The 25,301-nt window shown below is 43.4% G+C and overlaps 1 protein-coding gene across 4 annotated transcripts in view; it reads right to left on the reverse strand.

Annotated features, from left to right (window-relative positions):
* Nucleotides 1-831: 831 nt before the first annotated feature.
* The window catches only part of DAB2 (DAB adaptor protein 2), a 241,488-nt gene continuing 217,018 nt past the window's right edge, over nt 832-25,301 (reverse strand). For 3 of the 4 annotated variants that reach the window (XM_069221377.1, XM_069221372.1, XM_069221365.1), the window contains 4 exons: nt 12,433-13,074; nt 10,931-11,043; nt 6,732-6,814; nt 3,109-3,502 (listed from right to left, as the gene is read on the reverse strand). In XM_069221377.1, coding sequence (XP_069077478.1) covers nt 6,746-6,814; nt 10,931-11,043; nt 12,433-13,074 — 824 coding nt within the window. In that variant the 3' untranslated portion in view covers nt 3,109-3,502; nt 6,732-6,745. Of the gene's footprint in view, nt 3,503-6,731; nt 6,815-10,930; nt 11,044-12,432; nt 13,075-25,301 lie in introns of all 4 variants that reach the window. The other variant, XM_069221367.1, reaches the window with a different exon arrangement.

Consider the following 25,301-nt stretch of genomic DNA (forward strand, 5'->3'; position numbering starts at 1 on the left):
AAGCCAATGAAGACAAAGGACATTTCCAAGTTCTCAGGTCCCCTAAGAATACTAAAGTTGTTCCACAATGCTGTCCAGGTTGAAGATGGCAGATATTTGAATCTCAACAGAAGAGTGGAGTGAAAAAGAACTGTTCCTGAATGAAGCACATCCTATTTTATAACTGAGTATTCTGTTTCTTAGAATGCATTTCTAAGATTTAAACTCTAAGTCTGATGTTCTCTATATAGTAGTATTGATCTGTAATTTTGTTATTTATGTTTTCTACGAATCAGTTTCCATTTTCATGGCAAAAAAAGGAGGCTACTTGTTCATCTGCATTGGAAAGTCCTTTTACTGTTTTTGCCTTCTGTGCGGGGAAACCTTTACAAAGTGTTTCAAAATTATTTTGTAAATAATGATTTCATGTGTTTACGTCTTCTTAAAGTCTGGTGTTAGGTGAGACCCATTCACTTTAGTAAAATTATATATTAACTATATAACTTGTAAGAGATTTCAATCAGCCCTTTTCAGCCACTGGCCAGGTGTTGTGTTATTCACATTTTTCTTCGGCCCTCTAGAGCATACACCACGGGACAATGGGTCAGTTCACTTCAGCCATTCGCTAACTTCACTGTGAGTGACGGCATTCTGCTCTTTTACAAGGCGCACATTCACACACAAAGTGGTTCCCTTCAGTATCAGGAACTACAACAATGTGCGTTTTATAAATCCCCAAAAACTATTTTGATTCTAGACAATAGTTTTATACTGGTGAATGCCCAGTAGCTTCCCCAACAATAAAGTTTTAGTAAGACCATGACAAAGCAAGAACTGACAAAGTCAAGAAGCTGGCAGTCACCACCTGATTTATTGGATTTGCCAATGCTCGTTCAATGTGGAATACTGAGTGTTTTATGGAATTTCATTTCAATTGTGTATCACAGAGCAGTTTTCTAATAAACAGAATTTTAAACTTGAGATGGGATTGAGGCTGTGGTCAGCCTATAGAAATTGATAACTGATACGTTTCAATAAATTGTGCATTAGAAAATAGGTCGTCCAAGGAGCGCCCAGCTGGAATATTTAGGTCCAGGTACTTGTTTGTAAAGTTTGAGATCTGCAAATTGCAGCACTGTGATCTGGATAGTCGAACCAGATATTAACGTCACCAAGGACAATCAAAATAATTATTATATATCAGTCAGGTTCCTATATGACATTGTTTGAGCTATGTCTGTGTAGACCTATCTCTAGCTTCCTGAGGATCACAGCACGTGGATATGTGTACAGACAAACCAATGCTTCTTCACTCACTCACTCACCTTGTTTTGCAATTGTATGTGGCTGATAATTAAAACAAACGGTTTCTATTTGATCATCTAGCTTACAGTCGAATAAAGAAAATTGGTCAGTAAAGGATGGCAAAGTATTCATATTGACATTTCCTTGAAAATCCAGTTGCAAAACAAATACAACTATTACAGTGTTAGCTTTAAATGCCAGTGTTTCAATCAATACAATACATTAACACTGACAGACAAGTTTAATAACAAATCGTTATCCTCACGGAGTGTCGCACCTCTGATATGGGCCTACTAGAGAGATACATGTCTCCACAAAGTAATGTTCTATGAATTATCTCACAATGATGAGATGATTTCCATGACCAGTTTGTCAAAAAAACTGTTACAGAGTAACATTACTGGGAATATACTGGCATCCATTGTTGCTACTAAAATATGCACGTTGTATTTATCAATACATTTTCCAGTTTAATGAAAGAACATCCACCTGTGACAGGAATTGGTGGAACTTTGAAACTGGCTCGGTAACATTATTTATGTCAGAACCTCAATAATATGTAAAGATCCTTAAATTATTCGAAAATATATGGTGCAGCACGAGTTGCTCTTTTCTAATTTATGACAGTAGCAATTCAGAGTATCTGGGGAAAATAGAAAAAAAGCTTTATACACTTCCAAATCTTTAGAAATGACAAATAAGTATTGAAAATATACTAGGCTGGCTACTTGGGTCCTTTGATGAGATACCATTTGGGAATAACCAATAATAGTCTGACTACATGGGTTCTTTGATGAGATACCAGTTAGAGAATAACCAGTCCATCCATGTGTCCTTGACAGCTCTGGGATGGTAAATGGCATCCTGGTTAACAATTTGCATCCTGTTAGTACAGTGTTTCTCAAACCAAAGACATGAATACCTCCTTCTCCACCGCTCTCCTGGAGGGGTGTTGGGGGGCATATCAAAAGGGGGGAAATAGGTGACTGAGAATGGATATTTGACATTTCAATTGTGGGTTGTAAATAAAAATGTATCAGGTTGGTGGTGAGGGGTAGTCATCCTCACTCCTACTTAAGAGTGGTAACTTAAGGAGGACTGGAGTCATTTGGAAAGAAAGCTGATACCGATCTGAACTGTCAAGCCAGTTTTATGCGGGGCATCGATTAAAAGTCTCTGGAAACGACTGAAACAAACAGCAACCTGGAGCACAAGTAGAGACGGGTGCAGCTCCCCAGCGTGCATACTTAGGCCCATATTTATACTTTTTTAGCGCCGCTTTTTAACGCAAAAGCGGCGCAAGCTTACAAAGAACAATTGTATTTTGTAAGTTTGCGCCGCTTTTGCGTCAAAAAATGACGCAAATGCGGCTCTAAAAAAGTATAAATATGGGCCTTAGAGACCAGTCCAGACCGTCATAGGTCCATCTGTGTAGTGGGAGGGGCAAGAGAGGAACTGGGGCAGGACTTATGGATGGGCCGAATAAAGCTGTTTCTACAGTGCAGTAGCGATAGCCAGCAAGAAACAAACTTGCACGTTGTAGGAAAACGGAAGATAAAAACTGATTTTCAGTAGCATTTTACAAATGATATGTACTCATCATTAGTATGAGAATTTCAAATAGCATATTGATATTTCAGAGAGTAGTGCATTGATATTTCAGAGGCTAGTGCTGTATTATTCTGAATAGGAACCTGAATTCCAATGGTCCAAATGTCTGGAATAATATATTAGCATTTCTATAAAACAGATTATTTCTATGTTAAAATCAAATCAAAATACCTTCCGCTCTAAAGACCCGCCAAAGTAAATAATACACGTTCATTATTTCATAATGTCATAATATTTTACTTATGCTACTTTTAATTCTCTGGTATTTGATTTAAAACAAAAAATACACTGTTACATCCACTGATTACATATAAATAGCGTTGATAATGTTGCTACCAAATTGATAGTTCATAACAAAACAACCTAATTTGCATGAGGGACTCAGGTATCAGTCTGCTAAACCTAAAGGGTGAAGTTTCCTGCATATTGACAGAAGTACAAATTAAGTAAAAAAAAGGCATCCAAGGAGATACAGTCAATAGGTCTTCAGGAAAGGTTGACAAGGAGAGGGACAGTAATTGTTCACTTCCTTTATCCTTTGAAAATCAGTTGGAGTTGTGCCGATTATCCCGTGTGCGAAATCCATGTTCTAAAAAGAGATTTGTTCCTGGAAAAAAAAGAGATTTTTTTAAGGTTGGGGTTTAAAGGCTGAGGTAGACTTCACACAAAACAAGATTATGTGACAGACTATGATTAATTTAGTTCCCTTGCTTTCCACTCGTGATATCAAGCGGAATATAAGCACTAGGCTGGTGTCTAGGATTGCGCAGTTTGGTGGCTTGTTCAGTATTTATGCCAAGAGATGTATTTTTCAGACTAGCAGCTGGAGGGGAAAGAGACAAGGTAGTCTGAGCTCTAAAGCATCTACTGCCCCTAATCCCTTGACAGGAAGTCTAAAGAAAGCTTTGGAAAGGAAGTATGTTACATGGCAAGTATGGCACACTAAACAGGATTCAAACATGAATAAAACAGCTTCATCCATCAATTTTAACGTTTAAATGGTGCTTATATGTCCACTAGGGTAGGCAATTCCTTGATATTTTACAAATGTAAATGCATGTGCAATGTACATTGGTCATTTTTACACAGAGAAAGGTTATATTTTCAAGGGGAGTAATATAGAGGAGTGGCCAGAGAGATTCAGTACAATTAGGTTTACTGCCACAAAATAGTAAAATATGGGACACCCACAAATGTATACCAGGATGTCACCTAATACAGTTCGAACAGTGGAAAGTTGGGAGCTCCACTGAAGGCAACACAGTTACTCAGGCACAACGTCTGGCAAAGCCCTAACGCGTTAACATTCGGAAGCATGTCTATTTATGCTTGTTTATTTTGGAACATTCTACCCTCAGGGGGTGGAATGTTATAAGAGCGTTGTAGCTCTTCTGTTTAAGGTTATGTTGAATGTTCAGCCCCACCCTCTCCAACACCCCACCCCCATTGTAGGCCGAGTTTAGGGCCTTTAACAAATGATATAGCCCTCGGCAGAAGGCTATAATGCTGAATTAGAACAATGGAGTGGCACAGGGCGAATACTGGCTGGTATGTTTTGTGACAGGAGACGTAGTTCTTGAGAACTGGTTTATTGGTAATATAGAAACGACCCCTGGCTCAGCTGTCCTCCTATCCAAATGACTCTCCTCCCCCTGCCCCAGAGAATCCTCTAAAATTCCAGAAGCAGCAGCTCAGTTGCAGGAGGCAACTTGATTCCAAGGTAATACATAACAAGAATATAACAAGGATATAACAGTATGGACCTTCTGTTCCACACGCCAATGCTTGGCTTTCTGTTTCTCCTCGTTTATTTTAGAACATTCTACCTCAGTGGGTGGAATGTTCCAGTAGCCTTATAGGACTTCTGCCTTGGGCTATAATGGTTTTAAAGGCCCTCTTTCTCTCTCATTTAGGCGCTCATCTGCTGTTCAGGCAAATAACTGTCTCTGGCTGCTTAGTTATCGAATCAACAAAGTTATAATTATAAATTAATCACTGGGGTTCATTACAAGATGGCCCAAAATCAGACCAGTATTCTCTCCCCAGAGTCAGAGATACTGGCATATGCAGGATGGGGGGGGCTACAGAATCAAGAGTTGATATCTGAGGGTCCCCTGAAAAGTGTGGAATTCCTGGTGTAATAATGCACCAGACTTTCCCATAAATTCCAATTTTTCTTTGCAATTTCACCCAGAAATTTTAGTTTACATGAGGTAGCCGAAATGTACAGGTGAAACACAACACAACACCTGATCCTGCTGATATCATAATAGTGATGCACTGATAACCCCATTACCATCCACATCAGGCCTGGCAGTGAGAATCAGCCCCCCCAAATGGGCCTTAGTGTGGCAGTGTAATGTGGAGGGGGCGTTTGTATCCACTCACAGCAATGGTGCACATATACTTGAATACTTTAATCGCTCAGACTGTAGGGGGCACTCTTCACACATGGTTACATTCTAAAGCTGTTCTTAGTAGTCCAACAAATATTCACTGTAGGCCTAAATCTTGCGCAGGTTTCTGACATTTGTGAATGTACACAATCCCTAGGAGGGCTCATGTAACTCTGTGCATGTTGCAGCTTTCCATGAGTACTCTTGCTGACCTCCACTTACTCTGGTGGACTCGGGGCATGTAATCAGAAGGATGAAATGCGCAAGAGCCAATCAAACTTCTTTTTTACATAGCAGGAAACTGTTTTCCTCTTGGAGAAACCCTTTTCACTACATGCCTCAAATTATGGGAAAGTCTGAATATTTTTTTAATCCCAAACTGTATGCTTAAATTGCATTTTGTATCACTAAAGCCATCATTATGAGTTGTTTGTAATCTCCCATGGGTCCGGATTCATGATTGTTCCATGTTGATTACAAGAAATTCTATAATCTATGTTACCCACAAAGTTGAACCTTGTATCTGTTCATTTCTTTCAAAATGTCCAGCCCTCCTTCGCCCCTCTCTTAGAAACATCCATGTTCCTGCTCTTACCTTTAATACTGCCAGCCAGAGCCCCTACATTTAATGTAGGTGCACCCAAAATGTTTAATAGATCATCAGTATTCCTTATTAAGTACTTTTCCCTTCAAAACGTTTATTTTTATGCAGTGAAACATGCCACAGCCTCCTTATGTTACAGTACTAGGAGACTTGCACAAAATAGGGTTGCCTACGCGATGTGGCTTGTGTTTTTCTGAGGTAATATTCTTCATTCCATTCCAAGGAATCACACTGGTGGCTACATGAATAAAACATAATTAAAATACATTACAAAGGCACACTTTATTTTCTCTTATGCATATCCTTTAAGGACACTAGTGGGAGTGGTAAAACCACACACAGCAAATACAATACTGTAGGGGGCTGTATTTACTAAGTGCGGTATTACATCACTTTTCAACAGTTCTGCACCTTGGAATGTGGGCACGCAATAATAATACTGCATGCTGTTCACAGTTTCGAGACGCAAAACCTAGATGCAGTAACGTTTCCATGCACAAGTTCAGGTAGGTTTTACCTGCCAATCTCAGTCATATTTTCTCACTACTTCTAATCCCAATTATGCCCCAAATTTCCTATCTGCCTAATAGTATGGAACTCTAACTTTCTTATAAAGTACTGTGTCCTAGCAGTTGGTTCTTCCTGTGTCTGCCCACAATCAACAAAGATGAATTACCGAAATTGGATTAGCTTTTTGTTGGGCGAAAGCAAAAGAAAACATTAAAGTTGAATCTGCTGAAAATTACTGGACAGCTGCTTGTAAATCTGTTGCCTTCTGAGAACTGACAGCACGTGTTAGAGGAAGCAATATGTAGAAACCAAGCAGCTTTACTTACAGTTGAAGATGATTTCATGCAAATGGATTTCCAAAAGGATCCGGGAATGGAATCGAAGGTGCTGGCTGCTGTGGCACAGGACTCTGTTGAATACGGACACAGAGCTTACTTTTGAGATTCTACATTTTATAACTTTTACAATTTATACTTTCGCAGCAAATGAAGTGAAAAGAGGAAGAATTAGCTCTCCCATGAAACAGGGAGACAGCTTTGTATTTGTGATATCTGCATGCAGGGCACAATTCATAAACAGCTCATTAACAACTGCCAGGAATTCACAAAAAGAACTCCTAGCAGGTGTAAATAGGTGTACCACTGAAGATTTCTCTGCCACAATTGCAGAGAAATCTGGAGTAGGAATGAATGCCCTCATAAGGGATGGTGTTAGAAATGGGGTCTTTGGTTGGTGGTACAAAATGGACTCCACACCAGTTTAGACAAATAGGTAATATTTATCTAAATCAAGCAAGACCAGAACAACAAAAATCCAACATACACAAGTCAAGATATGAATTTTAGAAAGAATAAGAGTCTTAGGGCCAGATGTAGGAAACACTTTGCGAGTCGCAAACGACAAAATCTGCCGTTTGCGACTCGCAAATGCGTGTTTCCTATGCAGAAATGCATTTTGCGAGTCGTTACCGACTCGCAAAATGCATTTCCGAATCGCAAATAGGAAGGGGTGTTCCCTTCCTATTTGCGAGTCGCAGTGGTATGCAACTCCATTTGCGACCGCGTACGCGGTCGCAAATGGAGTCGAAGTTACCATCCACTTCAAGTGGATGGTAACCCACTCGCAAATTGGAAGGGGTCCTCATGGGACCCCTTCCAGTTTGAGACTGGACCCCAAAAATTGTTTTCAGGGCAGGGAGTGGTCCAAGGGACCAGTCCCTGCCCTGAAAAAACCGAAACAAAAGGTTTCGGATTTTTTTGAAATGCAGCTCGTTTTCCCTTAGGGAAAACGGGCTACATTTCAAAAAAAAAAAACTGCTTTATTTAAAAGCAGGTCGCTAACATGGAGGTCTGCTGACGTCAGCAGGCCTCCATGTTAGCGAGTGCCTATACTCGCAATGGGGCCGCAATTTGCGACCCACCTCATGAATATTCATGAGGTGGGTCATTGCGACCCCATTGCGAGTTGCAGTCGGTGTCTGAGACACCGTACTGCATAGCAATTTGCGACTTGCAAATTGCGAGTCGCAGGGACTCGCAATTTGCAAGTCGCAAATTGCTTTTTTGCTACATCTGGCCCTTAATCCTTAGAAAACAGTGAGAATGCTATTGTTACAATAAGTACCTGGATAGTGTAAAAAATAAAGCCGCACATGTGAGCTGGCATTGACAAAGGCCAGCGATGCGTCTATTTCTCACTCGCAAGTGAGACCGTGCGTCGTTCCTTCTCCGGTCGGGTTGGTGTGCATCGTTTCTTCTCTCCCACAAGAAAGCGATGCGTCAATTCCCAGGCGGGCACCTTGGGTCCGGGCAGGCTTTGCGTTGATGATTTTTCATGCCCAACGATGTTGCATTGAAGTCCAGTCGCATGGTATCAGGAAACCGCACTGCGTGGGGCTTGCGTCGTTATCAGCCGCTAGCACATGTTGCACATCATTTCTGCAGCCGTGATGCGTCGATCTCCCAGCCACGATGCAGGTAGAGCGTCGGTTTTAGATGCAAGGCCGGGTGTGCTTAGTTTATCAGCCGCATTGCGAATGGTGCATTAAAGGTTTCCTCGCATGGCGGTCTGTGCGTGGATTTCTGTCCTTTTCCACAGGTTAGGGGACCACTTGACAGGGCAGGAGTCTCAGCAGAGAGTCCAGGTGCTGGCAGAGAGAAGTCTTTGATGTCCCTGAGGCTTCAACAACAGGAGGCAAGCTCAGGTCAAGCCCTTGGAGATTTTTTACCAGTGGGAAGTCACTCAAAAGTCAGTCTTTGTCCTCCCTCAGGAAGAAGCAGTTACTGCAGGCCAACCAAGCAATGCACAGTCACAGGCAAATGGGCAATACTCCTCCTCCAGCTCTTGTCCTTGGCAGAGGTTCCTCTTGGTTCCAGAAGTAATCTGATTTTCAGGGTTTTTGGGCCCAATACTTATACCCCTTTCTGCCTTTGAAGTAGGCCTATTTCAAAGAAAAGTCTCTGTTGTTTACAAGATCCTGTCTTGCCCAGGCCAGGTCCCAGACACACACCAGGGGGTTGGAGACTGCACTGTGGGAGAGCAGGCACAGCCCATTCAGGTGTAAGTGACCACTCCTCCCTCCAGTCCAGATGGCTCATCAGGATATGCAGGCTACACCCCAGCTCCCTTTGTGTCACTGTCTAGAGGAGATTCACAAACAGCCCAACTATCAAACTGACCTAGACAGGCAATCCATAAACAGGCAGAGTCACAGAATGGTTTAAGCAAAAAAATGCCTACTTTCTAAAAGTGCCATTTTCAAACTAACAATCTAAAAACCAACTTCACTAAAAGATGCATTTTCAATTATGAGCTCAGAGACCCTAAACTCCATATTTCGATCTGTTCTCTAAAGGAATCTGCACTTTAATAATATTTAAAAGGAGCCCCCATGTTACCCTATGAGAGAGATAGGCCTTGTAACAATGAAGACTGAATTTAGTATTATTTCACTGTTATGACATGTAACACACATGAGTACATGTCCCATCTCTAACATACACTGTGCCCTGCCCCTGGGGCTTCCTAGGGCCTACCTTAGGGGTGCCTTACATGTAGAAAAAGGGAAGGTTTAGGCCTGGCAAAGGGATACACATGCCAGGTCGAATTGGCAGTTTAAAATTGCACGCACACACACTGCAGTGGCAGGTCTGAGCCATGTTTACAGGGCTACTCATGTGAGTGGCACAACCAGTGCTGCAGGCCCACTAGTAGCATTTGATTCACAGGCCCTAGGCATTTCTAGTGCACTTTACTAGGGACTTACCAGTAAATCAAATATGCCAATCATGAAAAGTTAATTACACATATAATTGACACAGGGAACGCTTACACTTTAGTACTGGGCAGCAACGGTAAGGTGTCCAGAGCAAACAAAACAGAAAAAACAGAGTCCAGCACATAGAAACAACCTAGGAAGCAGAGGCAAAAGGTTAGGGGAGACCACGCCAAGGATGCCCAGTCTAACAGATGGAAAGTGAGCATTACCTGGTGTGTGGTTTGCCTTGCAAGCTTGTGAACACCCACACATGCATGTCTGTGGCGATTCACAGATGGAAATGCTGCACTTTCCTACCCTGGATTTGGTCAGAAGTTATGCCATCACATCTTCAGTCCCATCAATGATGGTAAGGGGAATTAATCACCTCAGGTATTCTAGGCCTTCTCTACTGGGTGAAATGTTTTCCCAAAAGAGAAAAAAAGAAAAAAAATGCTTCTGCACATTGGCTGTCCCTGCTACTGTGTGGAATTGTATGCTATGTACAATTGCTCATGGGGGACTATGCAGCTTTTAAAAAGTCAGATGAAAGGCGCAACAGTATACCTGGTAACCTGTGCCTGACTTCGCCTTCCAGGCATATCATTACATTTGTGTTATGAACAACAAAAAATGCATAGTACATTCAGACGGAATCACACAACTTCATTCATACTTTTAATCTTTTGTAGGTGAATTACACTCATATTTTTGTCTTTCACCCATGAGCCTGATGATGGTTCCATTGCGGAGATCACCAGGTAATCTAGGCTTTCTGCGTCTATCATTCTGCTGTCCACTTATAACGGTTTCAGCAATTATGCCATTGTTGATCAGTATGTTTACTGTGCACAGAGAAATTTGCATAGAAGACCAAAGACGTCTTTAGTTACAACACTAGCAACATTCAGTTATAGCCGGTAGCTATATACAGCACAGCAGCTAACACATGTATTTATGCTCTTAGATGCTCTATGGCTGCGTTGTATGCAAACTATTATTGACAGAAGCAAGGCTATGGACTTATGATATTAAAACACCATTTTCTGATAAACATCATTCTGATAAAGTTTTTCTAAAACTTGATCTCTTGATCAGCATAATCCACTTCTTAATAAAGGTATACTTTTTGATAAACTCATTCTAATAAAGTTCTTCTATTAAGACCCACTTGCCATACCTTGATCCGCATATTCCACTTCCTAATAAAGGTATACGTTTGAAAGGCTTTTGTGAATAATTATCTAACAAGTTTGGTTCAGTACTCACAGGGTTTTTTGTAGAGTTGCTGAAAAGGTCGGCTCCAAATGGGTTTTCAAAATTGATTTCAGCAGCTTTGGAAGCAGGAAAACTATTTTGTCTTGGTGCAGGCTTTGGTGGCTCTGAAAAACATTACATACACTAGTACAAGGCTTACCAACAATGAAAATTGGAAAACGTTTATATTTGCTAGACAAATAGCATGGTATAACCATTGTAAGATACCATTTAAACAATGTAATATAAATCATGATCTCTTTGTGGGTTGTGGAAGTATGATTGAGGCAATGGTTTTCAGACTCAGGAGGTGGTGCAGACGAACTAGAAATAATCACCACTGGAACTCATTATATTGAAATGTTTACAAATGACACTACTGTTCAGTTCCTCACTAAATTTAAAAGAGTGGTTATTTTACTAGATTAATATTTTGCATATAGCCCATTATGCCACATAGCCCTATTTTCACTTACTTATCTGCTACATAAAATCTATTTGCTTGGCCAAGAGTCTTTTAAAATACCAAACAGAATTTTAATTTTTTCCACTATTTCAGTTCAATGTGGCAATAGCCATTACCGTAGAAAATGGCAATGGGAGCTGGGGACATTAAACATGGAAGAGATATGCCCACCACTCCAGAGAAAAGGAACTACCTGTTACTAACTTTAATTACACATTTTTCAATTGGGTACATGTATGAAGTCATGAATGATCCTGAACATCCATGAGTAATAGTAATATCATACACAAATGGCCCTCTAGTGTTTGCAAAATGTTTTAGTGATCTACTGATTTCCTTTCCTTTTAAGATAATCTGCATCAACCTTATATTGTGATCTTTATCACAGTACTACACTACAAGCCCTAACACATTCTAACAATAATTTATTTATTCACCCACTTGTGCACTAGATTTGGATATGATAATTATCTCAATAAAATCTCACACTAAGATGTTCGGAATTTAATGGGATCAAAAATGATTGCCTGTTCTGAGTTTGTCCTGCAAACTTGGGGCAGAACACTTGTATAGTGTTATATGCATGGCCAGTCATTTACTGGCCATTTTTCACCTATTAAATTCTGGCAGGTTTGACTTGCCAATATTTAACAGTGAGGTGTAGTTAATTATTGTGTGTGTTCCTAATAGGGTTCGAAATTTGGAGGCCCGCCCATATAATGAAGGCCTAAGTATTCGAAAGCTGCACTGGGAGGGCTTAACGGGAGGTGCAGTACATGGAGCAATTATTATTCCTAAAATAATAAGAATTCCTAGTTTGAACTTTAGAGGTTCTAAACGAAAATATGTTTCCTTTCTGAGAACTTCAACTGTGTAATACGTTACTTCTTAAATTATGGTATCTTGGATATAGTATGTTAGGGCTATGCCACTGTCAACAACACACGTTACGGATGAGGTAACACAAATAAGTTTACAAAACCACAATTACCACTCGGATGTATTTAAATGTAAAGTTAGTTAAACATATAAAATAAAATGGTATTACCATTGATTTTAGCAGAAAGTTGATTAATATCAAAATCATCATGGTCGTTGGTTTCTTGAGGAATTCCTACTTTGCTGTTGAAATAGTTGGCAAAGGAACCAGAAGCACCACCCGAGCTGCCCTGCTGTTCTCCACGCCTCGCAGGAACAGCTGGAGGCTTTGTCATTTGGAAATCCTTAAACAACTCTTTGACATTCTTATTTTCCTTTTCTCCAAGTGGATCTAAGGCAGTGAAAGCATCACTTTCCTTCTTAGGAGTCTCTTTCTGAGGCAAAGGTCTTGGTGGTGGCTGAGGAGGAGATGCTAACATGGGTGAAGGAGATATTGAGAGGGCCATTGGCGAAGTATATATGCTCATCTGATTGAAAGGGTTGCCCATGGTTCCGTGCTGAGTCCACACATTAGGCTGAACTGGGGTAGATTGATTCCATGTGATAGGAGGTTGGTTTACTGCTGAAGCTCCAAACTGTGGTGGCTGATTCCATCCAGATCCAGGCACTGGAGCACTGAACACACCCTGCTGATTATAGCCTGCAGTCTGGGTGGCCATCGCTGAACCAGTAAGCATGGCAGCAGGCTGCCCGAAAGCTAGAGATTGTGGACTCCAAGCTGTGGTTTGAGAGGAGATGCCAGGTAGTCCACCTAAAAGATTAGAAGGGAACAAAATTACAAACAATTATATTTTTCATATTATTGTAATGATACATTTTATCTTTCGTCAATTCATGAATTTCTATTAGTTATTAATTTTCAACATCTGTGGAATTATTTATTTTAAAAAGCAGTTAAATTTAAAATGTATTACTTCATGCACATTTTTTCATCATATTGCTTTGACTCTACTTTTGAAATAATAGTACTGGCGGATTCCATGAGTGTGAATGCATATATTATGATAAGGTTGATAGTTCTATATTTCTCATCCTAATGGAAGGCTTGTAGTATAATTAACTCTAGACAGCAAATACAAGAAGCATTGGCTATGCCAAAACGTACGCAAAAGTTACTGGCTTTGTCAATATCTTTCAGCCATGTTGTACTGGAGCGTGGATTTGAGAAGAATAGAGTGGAGTGGTGTGGCATGGCATAGAGTGGTGCGGAGTGGTGTACAGTGGGGAGGCATAGAGTTCAGTGGAATAGTAGTGTACAGTGGAGTGTCATAGAGTAGAGTGGACTGGCATGGGTTAGAGTGGCATAGAGTAGAGTGGAGTGGCATAGAGTGGCACAGAGTGGCACAGAGTGGATTGGCATACTGTAGAGTTGAGTAAGGTGATGTAGAGTGGACGGGGTGGGCTAGAGTGGTGTGGTGTAGTGTGGAGTGTCGTACAGTGGAGTGGCTTAGCGTAGAGTGGTGTGAAGTGGCATAGAGTGGAGTACAGTGACATACTGTGAAGTGGAATAGAATGGCTTGGAGTTGTGTAGAGTAGAGTGGCATAAAGAGAGTGGCATATAGCAAAGTGGATAGAGTAGCCTGGCATAGAGTAGAGTGGCATAGATAGAGGTATTGTGTGGAGTGAAGTGGGGTACAGTGGCACAGTGTGGAGTGGCATGGGATAGTGTAGAGTGACGTAGAGTGGTGTGCAGTGGCACACAGTAGAGTAGAGTGGTGCAGAGTAGAATGGACTGGCATAGAGTGCAGTGGCATTGAATTTAGTGTTGTAGAAGAGAGGAGTGCAGAGTAGAGTGCAGTTGCATAGAGTGCTGAAGAGTAAAGTAGAGTGAGGCAGAGTGCAATTGGTGTAGAGTGCAGAGGTGTAGAGTGGTGCAGATTAGAGTGGCATATAGTGCATTGGGTTAGAGTGAAGTGGCATAGAGTAGAGTAAAGTGGCAAAGAATGTAGTGGCATACAGTAGAGGTGTGCACAGTGCGTGGAGTAGAGTGATGTAGAGTAGAGAGGCACAGAGCAATGTGGGTAGAATAGACTGGCATAGAATAGACTGGCACAGAGTAGAGTGGTGTAGAGTAGAGTCATTGTGTGGAGTGGGGTAGAGTGGCACAGTGTGGAGAGGTGTGACATAACATAGAGTGGTGTACCGTGGTGTGTAATGGAGTGGAGTGGCAAAGAGTAGAGTGGGGTGGCGCAGAGTAGAGTAGAAAGGACTGGCACAGAGTGCAGTGCTGTAGAACTGAGTGGTGCAGAGTAGAGTGCAGTCACATAGAGTGCAGTGGCATAGAGTAGAGTGTTGTAGAGTGCAATGGTGTAGAATGCTGTGGCATGGCGTGGCGCAGATTAGAGTGGTGTATAGTGCACTGGGATAGAGTGCAGTGGCATAGAGTAGAGTAAAGTGGCATAGAGTGCATTGGTATAGAGTGCAGTGACATATAGTAGGGTGTTGCAAAGTAGAGTAGAGTGGTGTAGAGTGCAGTGCCATAGAGTAGAGTGCATTGAAGTGGAGTTGTGTGGTGTGCAGTGACACAGGGAGCATTGGCATAGAGTGCAGGGTCCAGAGTAGAGTAGAGTGATGTAGAGTGCGGTGGTGATAGTCCAATAGTGTAGAGTGCAGTGGTGTGGAATGCTGCATAGAACAGAGTGATGCAGAGTAGGGTACAGTGGACTAGAGTGCAGTTGCATAGAGTAGAGTGGCTTAGAGTGGCATAGAGTACAGTGGTATACAGTGCAGTGGCATAGTGTAGAGTGACTTAGAGCGCAGTTGTGCAGAGCAAAGTGGTGTAGAGTGTTTTAGAGTTGAGTGGCAGTGTGCACTAGTGTAGAGTGCAGTGACATACAGTGCAGAGTAGGGTTCAGTGGGGTAGAGTGCAGCGACATACAGTAGAGTGGCATATAATGCATTGGCATAGAGTGCAGGTGCCTAAAGTAGAGTGATGCAGAGTACAGCAGTGTAGAATGCAGTGGCATGAAATGTAATGGAGTGGGGTGGTGCAGAATTGAGTGGTGTAGAGTGCAGTGGTCTCAAGTAGAGAGGAGCATAGTACAGTACAGTGGCAAAGAGTGCAGCAGCATACAGTAGAGTGGTGCAGAGTAGAGTGGCATAGACTGCAGTGGCATACACAGCAGTGGTGTAGAGTGGCATAGAGTGCAGTGGTGCAGAGTAGAGTGGTGTAAAGTGCAATGATGTAGAGCAGAGTGCAGTGGCATAGAGTGCATTGTAATAACATGCAGTGGTGTTGAGTAGAGTGATGCAGAGTAGAGTAAAATGGGGTAAAGTGCCGTGGCATAGACCAGAGGGATGCAGAGTAGAGTGGTGTAGAGTATTGTTGAGTGGCAGAGTGCACTGGCATAGAGTGGAGTGGCATATAGTGAAGTGATGTAGAGTAGAGTGCAGGTGCATAGAGTGTGGGGGCCTAGGTTAGAGGGGTCCAAATAAAGTGGTGTAGAGTGCAGTGGCATAAACTGCAATTGAAAAGAGCGGTGCAAAGTTGAGTGGTGTAGAGCGCAGTGGCCTTAAGTAAGGTGGTATAAGTTAAAGTGTAGTGGCCTGGAGGGCAGTAGCATAGAGTGGTACAGAATGTATTTTTGTAGAGTGCAGTGACATAAAGTGCAGTGGCATAGAGTGCAATGGCACACAGTGCCTTGGTGTAGGGAGGTGCAAAGTAGAGTATAGTATTAAAGAGTGCAGTGGCATAGCGCACATTACAGTAGAGTGGCATGGAGTGCAGTGGCATAGAGTGCTGTGGCACTGAGTAGAGTCATCCATAGTATAGTGGTGTAGAGTGCAGTGGCATTGAGTGGTGCAGAGTAGAGTGCAGGGGTGGAAAGTGCAGTTGCATAGAGTGCAGTGACAGAGTAGAGTGGTGTTGAGTGCAGTGGTGCAGAGTAGAGTGGCATAGAGTGGTGTCGAATAGAGTGCAGTGGTGTAGAGTGTGGTGGCATAGATTGGTGCAGAGTAGAGTGCAGTGGCATAGAGCAGAGTGGTGCAGAGTAGATAAGAGTAGCATAGATTGCTGTGGCGTAGACTGCAGTGGCGTAGAGCAGAGTAGAGTGGCATAAAGTAGAGTGGCATAAAGTGCAGTGGCTTAGAATGCAGTGGTGCAGAGTAGAGTAGAGTGGCCTCAAGTGCAGAAACGCAGAGTGGCATGGAATGCAGTGGTATAGACCATAGAAGCATAGATTAAAGTAGTGCAGATTAGAGTGGTGTACAGTGCAGTTGGATAAAGTGCAGTGGCCTACAGTACAGAGGTGTGGTATAAAGTGCAGTGGCCTAGGGGGCAGTGGCCTAGAGAAGAGTGATGCAGAGTAGAGCATTATAGATTGCAGTAGCATAAAGTCTAGTGGTGTAGAATGGTGCAGAGTAGAGTGGCACACAGTGCAGTCGCATAAAGCGCAGTGGTGTAGAGTGCAGTCGTGTAGAGTAATGCAGAGTAAAGGTTACTGGTGTAGAGTGCAGTGGTGTAGAGTAGAGTGGCATAAACTGCAGTGGCATATAGTGGTGCAGAGTAGAGTGGCGTACAGTGCAGTGTATAGTAGAGTGGCATACAGAGAAGAGCAGACTGGCATAGAGTGTGGTGGTGTAGAGTGTTGTATAGTAGAGTGGCATAGAGTGCAGTATAGTAAAGTGGTGTAGAATAGAGGGCAGTGACACAGAGTGCAGTGGTGTGGAGTAAAGTGGTGCAGAGCAGAGTGCAGTGGTGTAGAATAGAATGAAGTGGAGTGAAGTTGAGTGACAGAGTACAGGGTAGCGGGGTAGGAGATAAAAAGAAGCAACATAGAAGGGTGATGGGTGGAACGGGAATAGAAGCAACATAGACAAGGATATGGAAGATGGATTGAAACCACAAGCACTCAATTGGATTGCATGAACACAAAGAAAAAAACCAGCGACAGTGAATGAATACGTATTTGGCCCATGCTCTGGGGAGGACCAAACACAAGAAGAGGACGTGACAACTGCATCCCATGACAAACGGGAGCGAAGCAAATGAAAGTGACACTGAAGCTAACAAATGGTAAGTTATGAGGGGGCAGTAAGTTCACTGTATGTTAAAAGAAAATGTCACAGAGACAGTGCATGCGCAGTCTAGAGGAGACCTAAAAACTAGTTCATAGAATAGCTATGATGTGTTCATAGGTTTGATTAGGTGGTATACAGAAAAATATTTATTGGTAGCTTTGAATCATTATGTCCCACGAAAGTCATGTTTTAAATACTAAAAATAATTTCCTATGTGCTTGTTTTTTGGCCCCTGTTGTAATCTCTCTGTGGGCTTTTAGCCATGCCCATGTGATGCCCATCAGTTTCGTTGGTTCGTGGGCTTGCCTTTTAAAATTCTTATAATTTCATTAGTGAAAGGCACGCATACGTCATGCCTTATCCGGTGTTTAGCCCTCCTTAACAGCACAGATAAACTACCGAAAACATACAAGGCTCCATGTTTTCTGCATGGCTTCTGTACTACTTTTTATTTTTATTTCCTATGCAGCACGATCTCGCTGGGCAGTAGTTGAGTGCTTTGCATGACATCGACCCTGTGACATAGATAATTGCATAACTGCCGATACGTTTGACTGCGAGCAAACTTTTGTTTATTTTTGTGTACTCATGCTCATGGTGTGGCGCTTTAAATCGGCCCACTTATGTAAAACTGTATTTCTTTTCATTTTGTTCTTTTTGAGTGGGAATTGCAACAGACAATCCTAGCACATGACATGAAACACATAATTGCCAGTTTCTCTGTGGAAGACTGTTTTAAGCAGACAGTACTGCTGATTACGATGGGGGGAAAGCCCAGAATCCTCCATTTAGTGACGTTGCTTGGGCAGGGTGGCTTGTATCATTTCCTTGTCAACTTAGACCATGGTTATGGTTTGTTTTTTTCCAGTCATATCCATACGCTATGACTTTGGTGCAAAATAATGTTTTTTTTTGCCATTTTGTGAGCAGCCTGGCACATGCTGTCGACAACGGTTTCTTTGGCTGTATAGCTCGAGCCTCTTAATTTGTCCTTTTCACTGGCTTCTCAGGCCACGTCACTAGGCCACATAATCCCACAGTTTGTGACACCCCCGATTTGTCCTTGCACTTTGGCTGAGATGAGTTAATCTGTTTTTTTCCTTTACACCCAGTATGAGTATTAACCAGCAGTTTCTTTTCTTTTTCTTTATTGTGGGTTTTCTCTTGTGCCCGGATACTATATGTCAGCACTGCATGCCCGGTGGCTTCCTACTCCTGCTTTTTGAAGGTCTTGAGAGTGCAGCTATTGCTTATAACCATTGCACCTCTACATCTGTTAAAGGGCTTATGGCCGCTTTGATAGGGAAGAAAGGGGCGGGGTGCTGGGGGGGAGGGCTCTGGCTGCATAATAACCGAGATCCACGGACTGAGATAGGGCAGGGACGCTTGGCTAAACCCTAAGCCCTATCAGATAAACCCGTGAGTCCCACACAAAAAAGTGCTCTGTGGTGGCTTCCTTTCAGGGGGCGAGATGCTGGGGCACATTGTGAGGAAGCTGTTACACTGAAGGCTGTCTGGGTGAAGGGCGCCAGAGCAAGGCTCGTGCTTCTGGGACAGTTTGTACCATTTCCACCATCTCAGGTAGTGAGGAAGATACTGGACCACCAACGGATACCAGGAAGACAAGTCTTTTAAGAAGATGGATCATTGGGAGGGAGGGTGGTCAGAGGGATATGATCTTTAACTGTACCCCACAGACTTGTTTTTATTATTAAACTGTGTGACCTCAATGTACAGCGGTGGGTGCGGTCAGTAATATATTCCACACATCCTTGGTCCACCCCAGGAGAAGGCACACTTTATGCACACTTCCGTCTTCCACAGTGCAAGGCGAGGTTATTGTGTTTTGTGGAATCTTGGTTTGGGCAAAGGATTCTGGGAAGACAGAATCGAAGGTATATGAATAGGTGAGGGAGAAATCCCAGAAGTTTACATTATCTGTCTTGAAAGCTACCACACCCCAGACATTTGTCCCCACAGTACAAGTTTCTTCAATGCAATGTGTTATGTACACCACTTGAGGGACTTGAAGGATGCTAATACGTCAGGAGGACATATCATGATATATCACTACGAGTCACCCCTAAACAATATGTAATGCACCGAAAATCAATGTCCATAGACAAGGCCACTGGAATTATGTGATTGTGTGGCTGCGGCGATTTTCACATAATTGTAGATTTACCGCATTTGCCACATAATCCACCATCTGCTGCATAATCTGCAGATTTTAACAAAAAAAAATGTGTTTAACTCAAAAGTCCCAAAAGTTACTAAATTTGCAGCAACATGTGGAAGGCTCTTTGCAAAGCTGGATTGGTCACCTTTCTGTTGCTTATTGCTATCTTTGGGAGTCAAACTGGTACTAATGAGGTGCAACCAATGCCTAGTGTTAATACGTTTAAAATGACGAAATGATGATGTAATACTATTACAAAATCTACTGTATTATGCCACATAATTTGCCTTTTCTTGTCGCATAATTTACTTAACACTGCCACATAATTTGCTCCACTCCTGCTGCATAATTTCAGTGGCCCTGCATAGACCACTCTGATGCCGGTCAATGAGAATCTAAGAACTGTAAAGATTTTAAAAGTGCTATAGATCCATACATGTTGTAGGAATGCACTATAGAGACACACTTAACATGAACGAGGCACTATGTTGTATATGGAGTATGGTAGGGAGCATTAGGTCAGGCAAGCAGCACAATGTGCTATGATAAAATTGTGGCGTCCACAGTGCACAATATGAAAAAACAGGCATGCATCCCTTAACAAAATATTTTTTTCACAAGGTCTGGCCCTGAGCAGAATTGGTTCTAGAAACTTTAGATTTAGAGTCCGTGCAAAGTGGTGCCTTGAGGGTGCTGGGACGAGAGTCTTCTATAGAGGTGTCCATGCTCTCTTCCTGCTTTGGTGGAATTCTTGTGAGAACTAAGCAGAGGAAGCAGGTTTCTACCCAGTAATGAAAAGTAGAAACATCCTTTTTAGGTCGAGAGCACAAGTGCTTTGATGTGTTTTTTTTTTTTTAACATATTTTATTGTAGTTTCATTTAACCATTGGTGGGTGAACATAATACAGTACCATATAAAATAATCTTGTTATCTATTGCCTTAGTCCAATCCTGTTCCATAACATCCTGTTTCTGCAATGAACAAAGATCTCCACAGTTCCCCCCGCCCCTCCCCTCTTCCCTCCCTAGACCCCTCCCACAGGTGAGCCTATCAGTACTGTATAGTAACATCAGTGTGTCTAACTGTGTCGTGCTTGGGGTATGAGATACCTCTCCTCAAGTATGAAGGCATTAAACTCCCTCAGCGTACCCAAACCTTCTGCGTCTGTAGCCCCGAGGCGAAGCCCCCAGTAGTTGAGATGTAAATGTGACTCAGTGGCCTATCAAGCAGTTCTTCCATCAGGGTCCGTGACTACTGGCCTTTCCTCTCTTAAGGGCTTCCAATACTAGCTCCCAACTCTGCGCCACCTACGGCGGTCTCAGTCCCCTCATGGCCTCTCTATGAAGGGCACTCCAATCACAACCGGCCCATTTGATCAATTCTCTTGTCCACTGGGGTACTCTCGGGCCTACTGGGTTCCTCCATGACATCGCGATTTCTCTTTTCGCCAATACAAAGGCCAGATTTTGAAACTTGTTGGTTACCTTGTACTTGGCAACATGTGGGAACCACCCCAGCAGGCAATGGCCCATCGTGCAAGGAGTTTACCTCCCTATGGTTTTAGCCACAATCCTGCACACTGTCGCCCAGAATACCTCCATTTAAGGACAGTCCCAGAACATGTGTTTAAATTCGGCGCTCACCAATCTGCATCTTGAGCATTCTGCACTTTCCGTTCCAAAGTACTTATTAATCAGTCCAGGAGTGAGGTATGCCCGATGCAATACATAGAAGTTAATAAGCTTGAATCTGGCGTTTCGGGTCGTTTTGGGGAACCCCTCAAGGATGCACCCCCAGTCCCCATCAGAGAGGTCATTCCCCAGGTCCTCCCCCCATGTCGTTTTAAGTTGGGACAAGGGAAGGGACTTATCAGCCGGAATCCTACGGTATAGGTTTGACACTGCTTTACATTTGCCGGTAGAATTTGCCAAGTATGTACAGGTTGCTTGTGCAGAAGGCTCACCCATCCCTACACGCCAATGCTTGCGAATACTGGCCGCAAGTGAACCATGCAGTAAGAAATGTCCTCTCGGTAACTCAAATTCTGCTCTGAGGGTCTCACAGGGTATCAATGACCCTTCTCTAAACAGTGTTCCCACCGTCTGAATTCCAGCCTCTACCCAAGTCTGGAGTCCCCCCCAATCACCCCGATGAGGCAAAGCCCGTAATGACCACAGAGAAAGCTCCGGGGAGTAAGGGGTCCTAATCTTAATTTTGCGGAGGAAACTTTTCCAGCATTGAGTTAAAATTTTTAATTCTGGAGGGTCTTGCCTCCCAACACCAGGGCATCCCAATAACACTTCAAACATTCTAGTCCCTGGTGGGGTAAACGGTTTCACTCTCGTCTCTGGTTCTACTCTACTCGCAATTCGTTGCGACAACCACTGGAGCTGTGCCGCCAAGTAGTAGGCTTCAAAATCCGGAACCGCTAACCCTCCGTCCGTGGAGTGTCTCTGAAGCTTGGCCAGGGTGACTCTCTTTCGTCCACCACCCCACAGGAATGCAATGACCATTGACTCCAGCTCCTTAAATATGGCCTTGGGTAGCCACACCGGTAGTACATTAAAATGGTATAAGAGACATGGTAACAATATCATTTTAAGAATCGCTACCCTCCCTGCTACAGATAAAGGCAAGGTTTGCCAAAAAGCCATACTAGATCGTAGTGACCTCAGTGAGCCTCCTACATTACTCTATAGAATATCTTGTGGGTCATGACAAATTTTAACACCCAAATAGGGAAGATAGCTTGGAACCCACTTGACCATTCCCAACCCCAACGGGGGCGCCACTGATGACTTCAAAGGGAACAATCCAGTTTTAACCCAGTTCACTCCTAGTCCAGAGTGCCTGCCGAACTGAGCAAGCATTTGCTGTGCCCGTGGTAGATCCCTGTATACAGTATATCATCCAGAAACATCAGTAGTTCATCTGCGTACAAGGCTATCTGGTGTCTCTCACCCCCTGGTAGTATTCCGGAACCTCCTCCACCACTCCTCGCCGCAGCCGCTAATGGTTCTATTGCCACTGCAAAAAGCAGTGGCGATAGGGGGCATCTCTTTCTAGTGCCACGCCCAACCGTATAACTTCTGGAAATTGTCTGTCCAGTGCGTACTCTGGCAGTGGGTTCAGTGTACAACAGTCTTACCCAAGCAATATACTCGGGTCCCAACCTGAGCTGGGACATCACCGCATAAAGAAAATTCCATTCTAGGCTGTCAAAGGCTTTCTCTATGTCAACCGCCAGGACCCCGGGTGCTGTACTATCTGGATTCTGGTCCCTCATGATTGCTACCAATCTGCAAATGTTATCCACTGTGTTTCGCCCAGGGACAAAACCCGCCTGATCTGAGTGTATTAAAGTAGTCATATATGGGAGGAGTCTAGTGGCCAATATCTTACTGAGGATCTTATAATCGAGGTTCAACATAGATAGTGGTCTGTATGCCCCAGTCTCTATAGGATTTTTTCCACATTATAGCACGGGTATTATTATGGCTTCCCGCGCTGTTGTTGGTAGAACTCCTTGTTCCTTCGGGGTCCCATATAAAGTCTCTAACCTCGGAACTAACAAATCTATGTAAGTGGCGTAGAATTCAATAGGGAGACCATCCGTCCCCGGTGTCTTCCCCCTTGCTGACTCTCCAATAGCCTTCCTAAGTTCTGGCTGTGTAATAGCCCCACCCAACTGCTCCGCAATTTCTGGTGGTAATGCCTTAAGTTGCATCTGGGATAAATAACCCTCGGTAGATTCCCTGTTATATCGGAGTCCACTCGTATATAGGCGTTCATAGTAGGTCATAAAGCGTGAATTAATTTGTTCCTGGTTATATATATGTTCTCCTCCGTCTGATATTATGTCATGTATGGCTGAATTCTTATGAGTTTGTGACACCACCCAAGCTAGCATCCGGCCCGCCTTGTCTCTCTCCCCATGTGCCCTAGTAAGGTAATTTTGGTAATCAAAGCATCGGAGACGCGCCACACATTCTGCAACAGTTGCTCTAGGCTCCAGTAAGGAATGTTGTAGAGTTTTCAGGTCTATTTTTTTCCACTTCTCTCAACTTGGCTTCTGCCTGCTCAGTATCCCTGAGAAGAGTCCTGCGAACACCCACTGCTCCCGCTATGCATCTCCCCCTCATTACCACCTTGAAAACTTCAAGCAATGGGCTACTGGTCGAATCCTCATTGTCTGTGAAGAATTGGGTGATATGTTGTTTCAACTCCCCCTTAAAATGTGCATCTTCTAATGATTCTGGCTTGAGTTTCCAAGTGGGGATGCGAGGAGGGGGCGAGCCCCACCGCAGAGAAAGCTAGAAAGGGTTATGAGCGGAAAGAGTGTGGGCCAAGTACTCAGTGTTAGATATAAGTGAACAGACCTCTGGCGTGCAAAGAAACACATCCAGCCTAACATGGAGATCATGTATGTGAGAAAAATATGAGTAGTCTCTAACCTCAGGGTGCAACCATCACCAGGCATCTATCAGTCCCCAATTCGTTTGCCAGGCTGAAAAATGTTGTGCCACCCTCATCAAAGGGGAGTCGCGCAGAGGGGGGTGTGAGCGGTCCCTAGAGGGGTCTGCAATGCAATTAAAGTCCCCCCCCATCACCAAGGGATATTGTAAATAAGTTGCTAATTGGCCTGATAAGCGTGTGAGGAATTCTCCTTGGTCTGAGTTAGGTGCATATACATTAATCAATGCTAACTCCCTGCCCTCCAGCCGTCCCCGAATAGCTACAAAGTGGCCCTCCAGATCTATGAGATTGTCCAGCATCTGAAACGGGACCCCAGCCCTTATCCAAATCAATGTTCCTCTCGCAAATGCTGAGTATGAAGTGTAATATGCTTGTCCCCTCCAACGCTTTTGTAGGGCTTTCCCTTCTGTGTGGGTTAAATGTGTTTCTAGGAGCATTGCAATTTGAATCCACCACTGCTGTAAGTATGAAAAAACCTTGTATCTCTTGGTCATCGTATGCATGACCCTTATATTCTACGAGAGGAATTTGTATGAGTCTAACGATGCCATGTCATTGTTCACCTGCCTCCCAGGATATGCCCCACACTGTGTCAACAACTACCATTAAGATCCCTACCCTCCTACGGTATCGCACCAGTTCCATTGTTAGATCGCTCTGTGCCTCACCTAGCCCCATAAACTGACCCCAACAAGTAACATCCCAACTCCCCTTCCCCAGGACAAACGTTTGAACTACTCTCATGCAAACACCGTAAGTATTTCAACTAGTCTATCTGAACAGGGGGTACTCCTAGCACGTAAAAGGAGTGTTCCGTAGAGCCAATCTCCACTCCTGGACCACCGGACCTACAGGGAAACTATGGACCCAGTCTCTTTCTGATTGGTGAGTCCTTCCGCCGCCGCAGCCTTGAGCGCTCCAGCACTGACAGTCATAGTTGAAACGAAGCAGATGATTTTCCATGCCTATTCCAAATTGTTCTATGGGAGCACAGAGGTGAACCCCTCAGATGATGCAATCAGAGGTGCCCGGGGTTACGTCTGGGCCTGATCTGTCTGAAATGTGCGATGCCATTGATTCTTGGTCCGATTCTGACTGGTCCAGCTCCTCAGTTATCTGTTCCTGGGCTCCCAGATCGGAACCGTTGCCTTTTGTCGTTCCTTTCACATCTCCATATGGGAGGGACTCCTCACTTTCCGGATCTTATTCCACCTGCTTTCCCTTTGCCGTTCTGTAAGCGGGCCACTCTTCAATAGATCTCTTTCCGTCGGAGTCTGTGTATCCATCCATTGCCAAACCTCTT

Source organism: Pleurodeles waltl, chromosome 1_1 (genome assembly GCF_031143425.1).
Source record: "Pleurodeles waltl isolate 20211129_DDA chromosome 1_1, aPleWal1.hap1.20221129, whole genome shotgun sequence".
NCBI classification, from domain to species: Eukaryota; Metazoa; Chordata; class Amphibia; order Caudata; family Salamandridae; genus Pleurodeles; species Pleurodeles waltl.